This window comes from Nerophis lumbriciformis, linkage group LG17 (genome assembly GCF_033978685.3).
Source record: "Nerophis lumbriciformis linkage group LG17, RoL_Nlum_v2.1, whole genome shotgun sequence".
In the NCBI taxonomy this organism is placed as follows: domain Eukaryota; kingdom Metazoa; phylum Chordata; class Actinopteri; order Syngnathiformes; family Syngnathidae; genus Nerophis; species Nerophis lumbriciformis.
The window spans coordinates 12,915,433-12,930,156 of NC_084564.2; the positions used below are offsets into that span (position 1 = coordinate 12,915,433).

Here is a 14,724-nt window from a genome sequence, read left to right on the forward strand (position 1 = left end):
CCACTAGGGCGGCGCTAAAAAGCCGCATGCGGCTCTAGAGCCGCGGGTTCCCGACCCCTGTACTAGACCCATATTGAACAAAAAAATTAAAAACAGTACAAATATGAGAATAAACTCAAAATAATATGCTACTAAATGTATTATATTGTAAGAATAAAGACAAAATATTACAAAAAAAAATTGTTGAAAATTGCTTTTGTATTTTCGTAATATAATAAACTAATGTTATTTTATTTGCATTACAATATGTCAGTGTTTAAATAGGAACTGCTCAGCATTATTCTGAGAGGTATTGCTTATATTTTTAATATTTTGATAAATATTAGAAACAGTTTTCAGTATGATGCTTCGCATTTCTACAACCACATTATTATAGGACTAAAGATATAATACTACAGGAAAAATATGCTTAAAATTGCTGCTGATTTTTTTTTCTAATACTACAAAATAAATTAAAACATGTTGTGATTTTATTTACAGAACTGCACAGCATCATCCTGGGAGATGTCGCTTATATTTTGCACCTCTTGTTTACCTAAATAAATGAGCTAAAATACTAGAAACAGTTCTCCGCATGAGGTGTCACATTACAAAAATAACCACAATGTTTAACAATTGTATGCAGTGAGTATCAGTGTAAAAGAACATGCATAAAAAGGTGACTGCATGGTGAATAACAGGCACAGCAGACATATGGATGGATGCATCAACAACATAGCAGCACACGTGTCCTAATAGTGGAGTTGTAAAACCCAAATGGTGCAGACATACTGGTAGTACAAGCGGTGGAAAGTGGTTGTTATTTGTTAACAGGGTGCCGTGTGTGGCTGGCAGCTTTGTGCCTGGCAGAGATCCTGTCCTTACATAAAAGACCACATTTTAAATTGCTTTTGTCATTAATGCTTTATTAATTGCCCGCGGCAACACTACCCGATACCGAGTGTGCTAGAAATGTATGACACTTTGAGGTCAGCGCATATTGCTGCTGCATGCGATGCAGCGGGCAAAATGGAGGAAAATCAGCAGGGTTCAGCGCTTTTCTTTTCTCTCTTTTTTTTTCTTTTTCGCAAAGAGGGGGCTTTGTCTCTTTGTTTAAACTCAAATGCTTGAATGCAAACATTACTATCCCTGAGATAGAATGTTTTTTTTTTTGTCTTTGAAGCTGATAAGAGATTTTGGTAATGGTGGAGATCCTGTGTGGAGGCTTCTTTGTGGGTGGAAGCATTTATAATTAATAGAATGTGCTAGCGTGCGAGTTTGCAGTCTGATAGTAGTCACAACATTAGGCACACATGCACATGTTCATGTGAGCAGTATGCAAGGGTTCTGCCTTTACCAAGATCATAATGCTCGGTTTTGGCTTCTTTTTACAACTAAATGAGTAGGGATGGAAATTGATGAGATTTTTATGATTCCGATTCTGCTTAACGGTTCGGTTTTCATTTGGATAAAAGGATAGTAAACAAGTTAATTGGCCTCAACTTTGTTCAGTTAAGAAAAAAACATGATTATACAAACACAACAGTGATATCACGTATGCTTCTTAAAAAAGCAAATATGCTTAATTTTCTGCAAAATAATGGTTGGTTTTCATAGTCAATGGTTGAAAAATTGCACAATGTACAGTTATACTTGTCTTCGGCTGACATAGTTGTACTTTATACTCTAGAGCAGGGGTGTCAAACGTACGGCCAGGTTTTTAGCCGGCCCTCGGGATGAGTTTGCTAATTATAAAAATGAGCCGAAATGTTTAAATCAGAGGTCTCAAACTCAATTTACCTGGGGCCCACTAGAGATAGAGTTGGGGTGAGGCTGGGCCGCACAAAGTATTCACTTCTGAACCCCGTGACCATACTTGCCAACCTTGAGACCTCCGATTTCGGGAGGTGGGGGTGGGGGGTAGGGGTGCAGGGGCGGGGGCCGTGGTTGGGGGCGTGGTTAAGAGGGGAGGAGTATATTTACAGCTAGAATTCACCAAGTCAAGTACTTCATATATATATATATATATATATATATATATATATATATATATATATATAAGAAATACTTGACGAAATACTAAGTCAAGTATTTCATATATATATATATATATATATATATATATATATATATATATATATATATATATATATATGTATGTGTGGGAAAAAAAATCACAAGACTATTTCATCTCTACAGGCCTGTTTCATGAGGGGGGGTACCCTCAATCATCAGGAGAAATCTCCTGATGATTGTGATTTTTTTCCCCACACATACATATATTGCGCTCTACTACGGTATCGAGCACTATTTTTTGGATAACCTTATTAAGACATATATATATATATATATATATATATATATATATATATATAAATATATATATATATATATATATATTTAAATATATATATATATATATATATATATATATATATATATATATATATATATATATATATATATATATATATATATATATATATAAGGAATACTTGACGAAATACTAAGTCAAGTATTTCATATATATATATGTATAAAATAAATACTTGAATTTCAGTGTTCATTTATTTACACATATACACACACATAACACTCATCTACTCATTGTTGAGTTAAGGGTTGAATTGTCCATCCTTGTTCTATTCTCTGTCACTATTTTTCGAACCATACTGAACACCCTCTCTGATGATGCATTGCTGTGTGGCATGCACAAAAGTGCTTTCATCAAATGCACTAGATGGCAGTATTGTCCTGTTTAAGAGTGTCACAACATTGCTGTTTACGGCAGACAAACTGCTTTACGGTAGACAAAAACGTGACTGCTGTTGTTGTGTGTTGTTACCGCGCTGGGCGGACGTTAATTAAACTGTCTAACAATAAACCCACATAAGAAACCAAGAACTCGCCCTCCATCCTTCTACAGTTATAACGTGATTGGGCAGGTACGCTGTTTATATTGTGGGTTAGCGGACTCAGGTCCGCATGGACCTGAGTCCGCCTGAATTTCGGGAAAACATTTTTTTTTCGGGAGAACCGCTGAATTTCGGGAGTCTCCCGGAAAATCCGGGAGGGTTGGCAAGTATGCCCGTGACTAAATGTGTTAACTACTTCTACCAGCAACAATGGTGACCGACAGCTATAATAGTGATTATAAAAGTAAAATTGAATGTAGACATTTTACAAACCCCGTTTCCATACGAGTTGGGAAATTGTGTTAGATGTAAACATAAACGGAATACAATGATTTGCAAATCCTTTTCAACCCATATTCAATTGAATGCACTACAAAGACAACATATTTGATGTTCAAACTCATAAACTTTATTTTTTTTTTGCAAATAATAATTAACTTAGAATTTCATGGCTGCAACACGTGCCAAAGTAGTTGGGAAAGGGCATGTTCACCACAGATGTAGCGACAAACTGTATTTAGTGACAGTGGTTTTCTGAAGTTTTCCTGAGCCCATGTGGTGATATCCTTTAGAGATTGATGTCGGTTTTTTAAAACAGTGCCGTCTGAGGGATCGAAGGTCACGGTCATTCAATGTTGGTTTCCGGCCATGCCGCTTACGTGGAGTGATTTCTCTAGATTCTCTGAACCTTTTGATGATATTATGGACCGTAGATGTTGGAATCCCTAAATTTCTTGCAATTGCACTTTGAGAAACGTTGTTCTTAAACTGTTCGACTATTTGCTCACGCAGTGGTGGACAAAGGGGTGTACCTCGCCCCATCTTTTCTTGTGAAAGACTGAGCATTTTTTGGGAAGCTGTTTTTATACCCAATCATGGCACCCACCTGTTCCCAATTGGCCTGCACACCTGTGGGATGTTCCAAATAAGTGTTTGATGAGCATTCCTCAACTTTATCAGTATTTATTGCCACCTTTCCCAACTTCTTTGTCACGTGTTGCTGGCATCAAATTCTAAAATTAATGATTATTTGCAAATACAAAAATGTTTATCTGTTTGAACATCAAATATGTTGTCTTTGTAGCATATTCAACTGAATATGGGTTGAACATGATTTGCAAATCATTGTATTCCGTTTATATTTACATCTAACACAATTTCCCAACTCATATGGAAACGGGGTTTGTATATTTTCACACTGGTCAGAGACACTTCCGCTTGGTTTCTGATCTTTGTGGTGCCCAATGTGTGTTTGTTTCATTGTAATTTTGTGTTTGGACCGTTCTTTATAGTGGGATTCAAGATTGCTATAATATTATTAACTGTTAGGCGCCTAGGGTGTGCAGGCCGCAATTACACTAAACCAACGGTGTCAAACTCGTATTCATTGAGGGCCACATCGTAGTTATGTAACAGTGAATAATATATGCTTATAAATGTACAAGGATTTGCTTAATGATATTGTCGCACAATTGCCCACGAATTTGATCCGTATATTTATATATATATATTTTTTTTTAACGGACACTGTAGGAAAATGTTTTTTATATTTTGCGATAAAAACGGGCAGCTCAGTCGGCAGAATTTTATTGTAAAATTTAAGGTGTTTTTTTACGGCATATTGATGTAAACAAGAAAAATGTACGGTAAAATTCTGACGACTGAGCTGTCAGGGCTTTTTTTTAACTGTAAAATCTATGGTTGTTGGTTTTACAGTGTATTATTGTAAATGTAAGATGGTACCACTGTTTTTCTACCGTAAATTATATTTTTATTTTTATAGTGTATAATTTGATGAATAACGTGCTTTTAAATCATAAGTCAAGCAAGTATTTCAGTATTTGTTTTCATTTTGACCAAAATAATTGGAATGTATGATAATATATCATTTTTTTGCATCATTAGATATTATAATAGTTTGAAATAGTTTACTATATATATATTTTATTTATTTATTTATTTTTTTTCTGTCTAAATGGAGATAGATAGTAAAATACTTTATTGAGGATTATTATTTCTAGGCTTTCGCGGGCATTATAAAATGATGTGTCCGGTCAGATCCGGCCCTGTTTGACAACTGTGCACTAAACTATGAAGTTAAGTACGGAGCCACAAAATATGGTCCTGCGGACCGCAAATAGCACTCGGGCCCAAAGGTTTGAGACCACCGGTTTAAATGAAAGAAACTACTGTTCTGAATGTGTCCACTAGATGTACCAATATCAATTCTTTGTATCTTTGTAGATGATGCTATGTACAGTATGTAAATAAAAGAAAAAAAAACTCATGTTAGTGCACCAGTCGAGGAAAATGAGCAAACTACATAAATAACATCCTGTAATTTGATTTTGATATTATTTTTTTCATCTCGATAGATTAAAGATTAACACCAATGAGTTGACTGATGAACATTATCACACCATTTATTCAGAAACTATAAATAACGACAAATAAAGGCAGAATACTATTAACCACAACACATAAGTGTAAAAAAACCGAACAACATTATAATTTGTACATTTTCAGAATGTGCTTGTTCTATTTTTAAACAAAGAAAACAATCTAAAATTGTATTTATTTTCAAGTTATCGTGCCGTGATTTTACCAGTCCGGCTCACTTGGGAGTAGATTTTCCCCCTGCTCTAAAGTATTTACATTAAAAAAAAAATACTTCTCACTTCTATTTGAAAAATATTAAGCATGATACTTAACATTTTTGTGTAATTGTCATTTTTCACAGAACAATGTATGTTGCATTATTTTTTATTACTTCACGAGAATATTTATTTTATTATTATGTTATGCTATCTTTCCAAACAAAATGTAGAGGCTGTGGGTCTTTTAAGCTCGCTGTGGTGCCAGGAAAAAATATTTTGTTTGGAAAATTTGCACAATATAATAATAAAAAATACATATTCTAGTGAAGTCATAAACAAAATACAACATCAATTATTGTGTGACAAATGACAATTACACAAAAATGTTTTTCAAATAGAAATGAGAAGTATTTTTCTTTTAAATGTATATACAGTAGAGTACAGTATATATGCTGAGCGTTCAAAAGTAATTACCGTATTTTTTGGAGTATAAATCGCACCGGATTATAAATCGCACCTGCCGAAAATGCATAATTATGAAGGAAAAAAACATATAAGTCGCACTGGAGCCCGGCCAAACTATGAAAAAAACTGCGACTTATAGTCCGAAAAATACGGTACATCTATGTCAGACAAATACAAGTATAACTGTACATTTTTTCAACCATTGACTATGAAAATCAACTATTATTTGGGAGACCATTAGGCATATCTGCTTTTTTAGGAAGCATACGCGACATTTCTGACTAATCACGGTGTCTCCAGATGTGCAGAACACCTCTTAGGTACGAGGCGTGCAAAATGCCGGTCAGACGCCGTCTCGTCATTTCATTTCATTTCACGTTTACAATTAATAATCGCATGTTTTACCATAAATGGGCAGTGTTAGTTGCAGTATTGAAGGCAGACCACTTGCCTACTGGTGGTGTAAGTAATGAAAGTTGCCATGTTGTCTTCCTTTCTCCTGACTAATTCTAACGTCTGTGCTGCTGATCGGAGCCGTGTGTCATGCGTCCCTGTGGGCACGCATGACGTAAGGGAATTGTTAACACAACTTCATACTTGCCAACCCTCCCGAATTTTCCGGGAGACTCCCGAAATTCAGCGCCTCTCCCGAAAACCTCCCGGGACAAATATTCTCCCGAAAATCTCCCGATTTTCAGCCGGAGCTGGAGGCCACGCCCCCTCCAGCTCCATGCGGCCCTGAGTGAGGACAGCCTTTTTTCACGACGGGAGGACAACAGGGTGACAAGAACTAAATCATCCAGACTAGAGATAAATTGTATTATTATGTTTATCTTACCTAAAAATAAATATATTTATTAATTTTAAAAAAAACAACTAAATAACTAAATACATTTGTACTATATTTTGCTTAAAAACATCAACATTTTTTTTTTTTTATTTTTTCTGACTCCTTATTACATCCAGCCATAGAATTATACCGGTACATTAAAATAAACATATTTGAAATAATACATTTTAAATTATCATAATAATTCATTTAAAATGACCATATTTAATTATTAAAATAATTGCTTGTTTATCAACAACTTTAGCATTTTATTCATTACATTTTTAAGCTCTCAGAAGCCAAGTTATGTTATATTCATGTTATATTTATGCAAGTTTGAAGTATCAATTATCTAAACACAGTTTTGTTTGCATATTTTCAGGATGTAGATATATATATATATATATATATATATATATATATATATACCGTATATATATGAAATACTTGACTTGGTGAATTCTAGCTGTCAATATACTCCTCCCCTCTTAACCACGCCCCCAACCACGCCCCGCCCCACCCCCCAACCTCCCGAAATCGGAGGTCTCAAGGTTGGCAACTATGCAACTTTCAAATGATTCCCAGGTTTCAAAACCCCGGGAACCGGTTCTCAACAAGAACCGGTTTTCGATTCCCATCCCTATACATGAGCGAGACAACACACAAGCAAGTCAAGTAAAACCTTTGCCATGTTTTTCTCCAAATCTAACATTCCCCATAATTACCGTATTTTACGGACGATAAGGCGCACTTAAAATCTTTTTTTTTCTCAAAACTCGACAGTCCGCCTTATAACCCGGTGCGCCTAATGTAAGGAATAAGTTTGGTTGAGCTTACTCATCTCGAAGCTATTTTATTTGGTAAATGGTGTAATGAATGATAAGTGTGAACAGTAGATGGCAGTCAAACATAAGCGACATGTCTCCAACATTTTAAATGTTCCATTGAAAACATAGAATATTACACACGGCGCTCAAAAATCTATCAAAATGTTTTAGTATGACTTTGGTAAGCTATGAAGCCGCACCGCTTGATGGATTGTTGGCGCGTTAAACATACGAGTATAATTATGGTGTGTGTAAAAGGTAAGACATTATCTGCCGTTTTGTTTCGCAATATTATGCAAAAGTAACTTTTCTTATCTTCTGATCTTTTCTTACCTGCTGATCTGTATTTGGGATCTGTATAAGTCCTGAAAAAATGTGCGCGTCCGCGAGTCGATAAGCTTCTTCTTTTTCTCTATCGTCTTGTTATGTGATATTCATCCTCCGCTGTTGCCATTTCTAATATAAAGTAGTGTAAAGTTCTTACTTATATCTGTCAGTAAACTCGCCATGAAAGCGCTAAAACATACCGGTGTAGTGACTTTCATTATTCACCCAAGGAACTTTAGTTACTAGAGTTCCAGTCGGACGGTTTTTCGCGGGACACATTTCCTGTGTTGTTGTTTCCGGATGAGGAGATGCTGCTCTGTTATTGATTGAAATAAAGTCTGAATGTCATTAAAACAGTTCCATCTTTTGACACTTCTGATTGTATTGTACCATATGTCCCGGCCAGAAATCTGCGTTCTAAGAATTTCAGCTTATTTGTGATTCCCAGAGCCCCAAAAAAGTCTGCGACATTAGAGTGTTATCTATTCGGGCTCCAGTACTGTGGAACAGTTAGACATGCTACCTCAGTAGAAGCATTTAAGTCCCATCTTAAAACTCATTTGTATACTCTAGCCTTTAAATAGACCCCCTTTTAGACCAGTTGATCTGCCGTCTCTTTTTATTATGTGACCACAGATGACGCGCTAGCTGTTCAAAGTCGGAACCCGGGGTGGACCAGTCATCTGCGCATCAGTTGGGGACGTCTCTGTGCTGCTGACTTGTCTCCACTCAAGATGATCCCCTGCTGGCCCCACTCTGGACTGGACTCTCACAGTATTAACTAGATCCACTCCACGTCCATTGCACCGGTCCCCACATCTGCGGTCCTCTCTAAGGTTTCTCATTGTATCCCATTGGGTTGAGTTTTTTCTTGCCCTGATGTGGGATCTGAGCCGAGGATGTCGTTGTGGCTTGTGGAGCCCTTTGAGACACTTATGATTAAGGGCTATATAAATAAAGTTTGATTGATTGATTGATACATGCCTTTATCCACACTGTCTATGCGGGGAAATAGGCTAAAGTTTGGTAGATGACGTCACAGCAAGGGGGGGTATATCAATGGAAAAGGGGTGTTCCAAGAAACTAATTGATATTATGGGAAATGACCTCAGGAGCAACAAATACAAAATTTCGGTTATCTGGACGCGATGGGTCAATTTTCCCAGTATGTTCCAGCCACAGACACGGAAGCGATCCCAAAAGCCTCTGAATTTGTGTCTACTGTAGGCCTACCTGGTTTAAATCTGGTGGCAATCAGACGAAAACCCTTGACGGCGTCAGATAGAATACGACTCCTGGTAATCAAAAAATAATGGACACTTCCGAGAAGGTCGATCAAAACTAATTGTTTTATGTCTTTGTAAAGAACTAGAACTGTTGGATCTTATTGGATTGAACCCAGTTTGTGATTCTTTGGATGATTACTCTCACCTTCACATCGGAGGTGTCCCGCTGACAATTCCTCCACGAACGTCTGATGGATGAAAAGACGCGGTCTGGGTGGTCAAACTTGTCGTCGTTGGCGCTCAGAAACAATGTGGTGAACGGCTCCTGAGCAAACACAAATAATATGGATGAATACACAAATATTTATATTTATAAACATACAATATATAAATACATAACATCCATTTTGCATTTTAGCAGTGGTGTGCTGTTAGGGTCAGCAATAAATCATGATCATAGATTAATAAAAGTTCATTTTAATCTACTTTCCATAAAGTATTTATCATATTCTCTTCATGTCGTATTAGGCTCCAATGTTGCTTGTTTTTACGTTAGAGCTTTTATCAAAATCAGAATTCAGCTAGCTTGTTGCCAGCGCTGTATGAATTCTGCCGGATAGACAGTTGAGATAGCCAATCAGATTACAAGCTGTTGACAGTAGCCCATCTAGGTAGCCTTACGCAAAACCTGATTGTGATTGGACTTTCACTTGCCACTCCTGTGAAAAATGCATATATGTTTAAGAGTTATTTCTTTATTCATAGTCATGTTTAAATCATCCAGTGTTTTTCCATTTGTACCCTTTCTATTTTTTTAGGAATATGTCCGCAAGTAAGCTGTGTGTGTTACCTTGAAGGCTTGCAATGTAGGAGTTGGAGTACTCCCTTTATATCTTATCTGTAGTAGAACAATGAGCCTGTATTCCTTTCTGGAGAAGGTGGGGGCTTTCTTTGTATGCAAGAAGTTGTCTCTTCCGTTTGAATGTTAGACCATCCCGAGATGACGGTATGACTGTATTGATGTGGGCTGGTCTCCTGAAGCTTCAGTAAAACATGATAATATTCCTATTCTGTCTTGATGGTCTTTCTTACTCTGCATATATGTCATCTGAAAGAATTTGGGATTGACCAGTGACTTTAATTCCCTGAGAGGGAATACTGGTCAGACGCAACACTCCCCAGTGAGAATCCCATCAAAAGTTTGTAATTTGCGAAAAGCAGGAAGCGGCACCGGAGCCATACCCGGCCAACAGAGAAATAATCGGTTCTCATGATTCTTCACGATTCTCAAAGAAAAAGTTCAATTATTTTATTTATTTATTTTTTCACATTCAATATGTTCTTTATAATTATTTTAATTTTGACAGTACTAAGTAAGGTATATTTTAAATGCTGATGTGGGTTCATTTTCTCGCCCGGAAAAGGGTGGAGTGCCATCTCCGGGTTGGGGAGGAGATCTTGCCCCAAGTGGAGGAGTTCAAGTACCTCGGAGTCTTGTTCACGAGTGAGGGAAGAGTGGATCGTGAGATCGACAGGCGAATCGGTACGTTCCCATCCTAACCTATGGTCATGAGCTTTGGGTTATGACCGAAAGGACAAGATCACGGGTACAAGCGGCCGAAATGAGTTTCCTCCGCCGGGTGGCGGGGCTCTCCCTTAGAGATAGGGTGAGGAGCTCTGCCATCCGGGGGGAGCTCAAAGTAAAGCCGCTGCTCCTCCACATCGAGAGGAGCCAGATGAGGTGGTTCGGGCATCTGGTCAGGATGCCACCCGAACGCCTCCCAAGGGAGGTGTTTAGGGCACGTCCGACCGGTAGAAGGCCGCGGGGAAGACCCAGGACAGGTTGGGAAGACTATGTCTCCCGGCTGGCCTGGGAACGCCTCGGGGTCCCACAGGAAGAGCTGGACGAAGTGGCTGGGGAGAGGGAAGTCTGGAATTCCCTGCTTAGGCTGCTGCCCCCGCGACCCGACCTCGGATAAGCGGAAGAAGATGGATGGATGGATGGAGGGTTCATTGATTTTTAAATGTGCCGAAATATAGCCTGTTTTGTACACTGTTTAGGTGATTCAATATCCAGTAGTACACAAGTGTGTTTCTATATAGTATTTCTCCAGCCGTGGTCATGTGGGGACATACATTATGGTATTTTGAGGGGTATTTATTAAAGTCTAACTAAGTAGGGCATTACTGAAGGCCTAGGTGGGAAACGCGCAGCCCGCCACTGCATTTTAGTATTCTTACGAGAACAATATATAGATCGCAAAGGAGCCCGAGGGGGAAATTAATGAGTGCTCTTCAAGAGTACACAGAGCTTTAATGATAATTGGCTCATATTAGATGGTTTCTTTCCCCAGTCTGACAGGGTGTCGGCCATTGGTGGCTGCAGGAAGCAAAGCATTGTGGGAGTAAACCCACAGAGGCCAATCTCCGTGCTGTCAAGGGAACTCCCTCAGTTCATCAGCGGCCCCTTTCTGCTAATGATGGAGGAGGAGGAGGAAGGGAGCCCTTGGACTTCCTCAAACAACTTGTGCCTCCTCCTCGTCCACGTCGTCCTCCTCCTCGTCTGGAGTAAATGAGGACAGCGCTGAGTAACCTTGATGGACATGTCTGCAGCCTGAAACACATAAACCTGTCACGGCGCCCCCACTCCCCCTCTGTAAATCATTACCCAGCCACTCTTTATTTAGTTCACATATGCCGGTTTACTGGCCTGTGAAATGTGTTTTGGGGAACCCCATCGGTCCGGCCCGCGCCCGGAACCCCGATGGAGACGTCGAGGGCCCCCCCCGCTCTACGAGCCGACGGAGCTCAAAGTAACAGCATCATCAGGCCTGACAAGTGACGACGCACTAATGCAGGCTGCGGAATGAGAAGCTGTCAGAGGGCGCCGGAGACATTTTGGCAAAGTGAGGGGGGCGCGGGGAAGGGGTCTTTCTCACCATCCTGATGAGCCAGTGCAGCGTGGAGGCAGCGGTGGAGCAGTGGCAGCGGTAATGGCAAGGTGGCGTCTGATCGTCCTCCCATGACTCGTAGCGGTCGGCGAAGAAGGCGGCACGCTTCGGGTTGAGAGCGCCGACAGGCTGTAGGGAACAAACAAAAACATGTAACGCAGTGGAGACACTTTCTCTGGAGTGATGAATCACGCTTTTCCATCTGGCAATCTGATGGACGAGTCTGGGTTCGGAGGTTGCCAGGAGAACGCTACATTTCGGACTGCTTTGTGCCGAGTGTGAAATTTGGTGAAGGAGGAATTATGGTTTGGGGTTGTTTTTCAGGAGTTGGGCTTGGCCCCTTAGTTCCAGTGAAAGGAACGTTGAATGCTCCAGGATACCAAAAACATTTTGGACAATTCCTTGCTCCCAACCTTGTGGGAATAGTTTGGAGAAGGCGCCTTCCTCTTCCAACATGACTGTGCACCAGTGCACAAAGCAAGGTCCATAAAGACATGGATGACAGAGTTTGGTGACAAAGTCCTGACCTGAACCCGATAGAACACCTTTGGGATGAATTAGAACGGAGACTGAGAGCCAGGCCTTCTCCACCAACATCAGTGTGTGACCTCACCAATGCACTTTTGGAAGAATGATGGAAAATTCCCATAAACACACTCCGCAACCTTGTGGACAGCCTTCCCAGAAGAGTTGAAGCTGTAGCCTCCGAAGCAGAACCTCCAGGTTCTGTAACAGCTTCTTCCCTCATGCCGTAAGACTCTTGATCGCATCATAATTATCCCCTCAACTCCCCCCAAAATGGATTAACTCGCTGGAATAAAAAAGACAATATAACATACATCCATAAACGTGGACGCATATGAAAAAGTGCAATATATTTATCTGTACAGTAACCTATTTATTTATTTTTTTATATATGCACCTTATTGCTTTTCTAATCTGCACTACCATGAGCTGATGTAACAAAATTTTGTTCTTATCTGTACTGTAAAGTTCAAATTTGAATGACAATAAAAAGGAAGTCTAAGTCTAAGTCTAATAGCTGCAAAAGGTGGACCGACATCAGAGCCTACTCAGTGGCCTAGTGGTTAGAGTGCCCGCCCTGAGATCGGTAAGTTGTGAGTTCAAACCATACTTGCCAACCTTGAGACCTCCGATTTCGGGAGGTGGGGGCGTGGTCGGGGGTGGGGCTAAGAGGGGAGGATTATATTGACAGCTAGAATTCACCAAGTCAAGTATTTCATACATATATATATATATATATATATATATATATATATATCTACATCCTGAAAATATGCAAACAAAACTGTGTTTAGATAATTGATACTTCAAACTTGCATAAATAAATATTAGGGAATATAACATAAGTTGGCTTCTGAGAGTTTCAAAATGTAATGAATAAAATGCTAAAGTTGTTGATAAAAAAGCAATTATTTTAATAATTAAATATGGTCATTTTAATTTAAAATCAATTATTTCAAATATGTTTATTTTAATGTATAATTCTATGGCTGGATGTAATAAGGAGTCAGGAAAAAATACAAATAAAAATACAATTAATTTTGATGTTTTTAGCAAAATAAAGTCTTTCTTTTTTTTTTTTAATTAACAAATATATTTATTTTTAGGTAAGTTAAACATAATAATACAATTTATCTCTAGTCTGGATGATTTAGTTCTTATCACCCTGTTGTCCTCCTGTCATGAAAAAAGGCTGTCCTCACTCAGGTCCGCATGGAACTGGAGGGGGCGTGGCTTCCAGCTCCGGCTGATAATCGGGAGATTTTCGGGAGAATATTTGTCCCGGGAGGTTTTCGGGAGAGGCGCTGAATTTCGGGAGTCTCCCGGAAAATTCGGGAGGGTTGGCAAGTATAGTTCAAACCCTGGCCGAGTCATACCAAAGACTATAAAAATGGGACCCATTACCTCCCTGCTTGGCACTCAGCATCAAGGGTTGGAATTGGGGGTTAAATCACCAAAAATGATTCCCGGGCACGGCACCGCTGCTGCCCACCGCTCCCCTCACCTCCCAGTGGGTGATCAAGGGTGATGGGTCAAATGCAGAGAATAATTTCGCCACACCTCGTGTGTGTGTGACAATCATTGGTACTTTAAATATTGAACCCTATGGGTTAGGAATGGGATGGCACTTCAAGTTCATATGTCAGTCAAGGCAGGTGGCCAAATACTTTTGGCAATATAGTGTATATATACACGACATATTTATACATATAATAAAAAGTATAAAAATACTTAATCATACTGAGAGGATGGTGCAGGACCCAAAGTATGATTTATGATCCTAAATAAGCTCGTAAAATTACAAAGTGATGTCAGGACAGTTAAATGTTAAATATGATATCCCAGGTTGTGTTCACGTTGCAAACATGACATTACAGTTGTTCACCCACTATATGCATAAACATGTGTACTGAAATAATAATAGTCAACTCTATCAAGTGGTTTGAAGGATTTGCCATTTGATCTGCCGTCAGTTCGAATCTGTTTCTGTTTGAACATTTCAGCGTGTCGGCTTCATGTAACGCTCCCCGACCGCAGCCGACTTCAACCGTCTGTCAGGTGAACATTCCCCAAATATGACAGC

General features: G+C 39.2%; 1 protein-coding gene across 4 annotated transcripts in view; it reads right to left on the minus strand.

Moving 5' to 3' along the window:
* The window catches only part of LOC133614516 (neurobeachin-like), a 726,573-nt gene that overhangs the window by 82,786 nt on the left and 629,063 nt on the right, over positions 1-14,724 (minus strand). For all 4 annotated transcript variants that reach the window (XM_061972518.1, XM_061972517.1, XM_061972519.1 and 1 more), the window contains 2 exons: positions 12,105-12,245; positions 9,371-9,490 (listed from right to left, as the gene is read on the minus strand). In XM_061972518.1, coding sequence (XP_061828502.1) covers positions 9,371-9,490; positions 12,105-12,245 — 261 coding nt within the window. The remainder of the gene's footprint in view (positions 1-9,370; positions 9,491-12,104; positions 12,246-14,724) is intronic.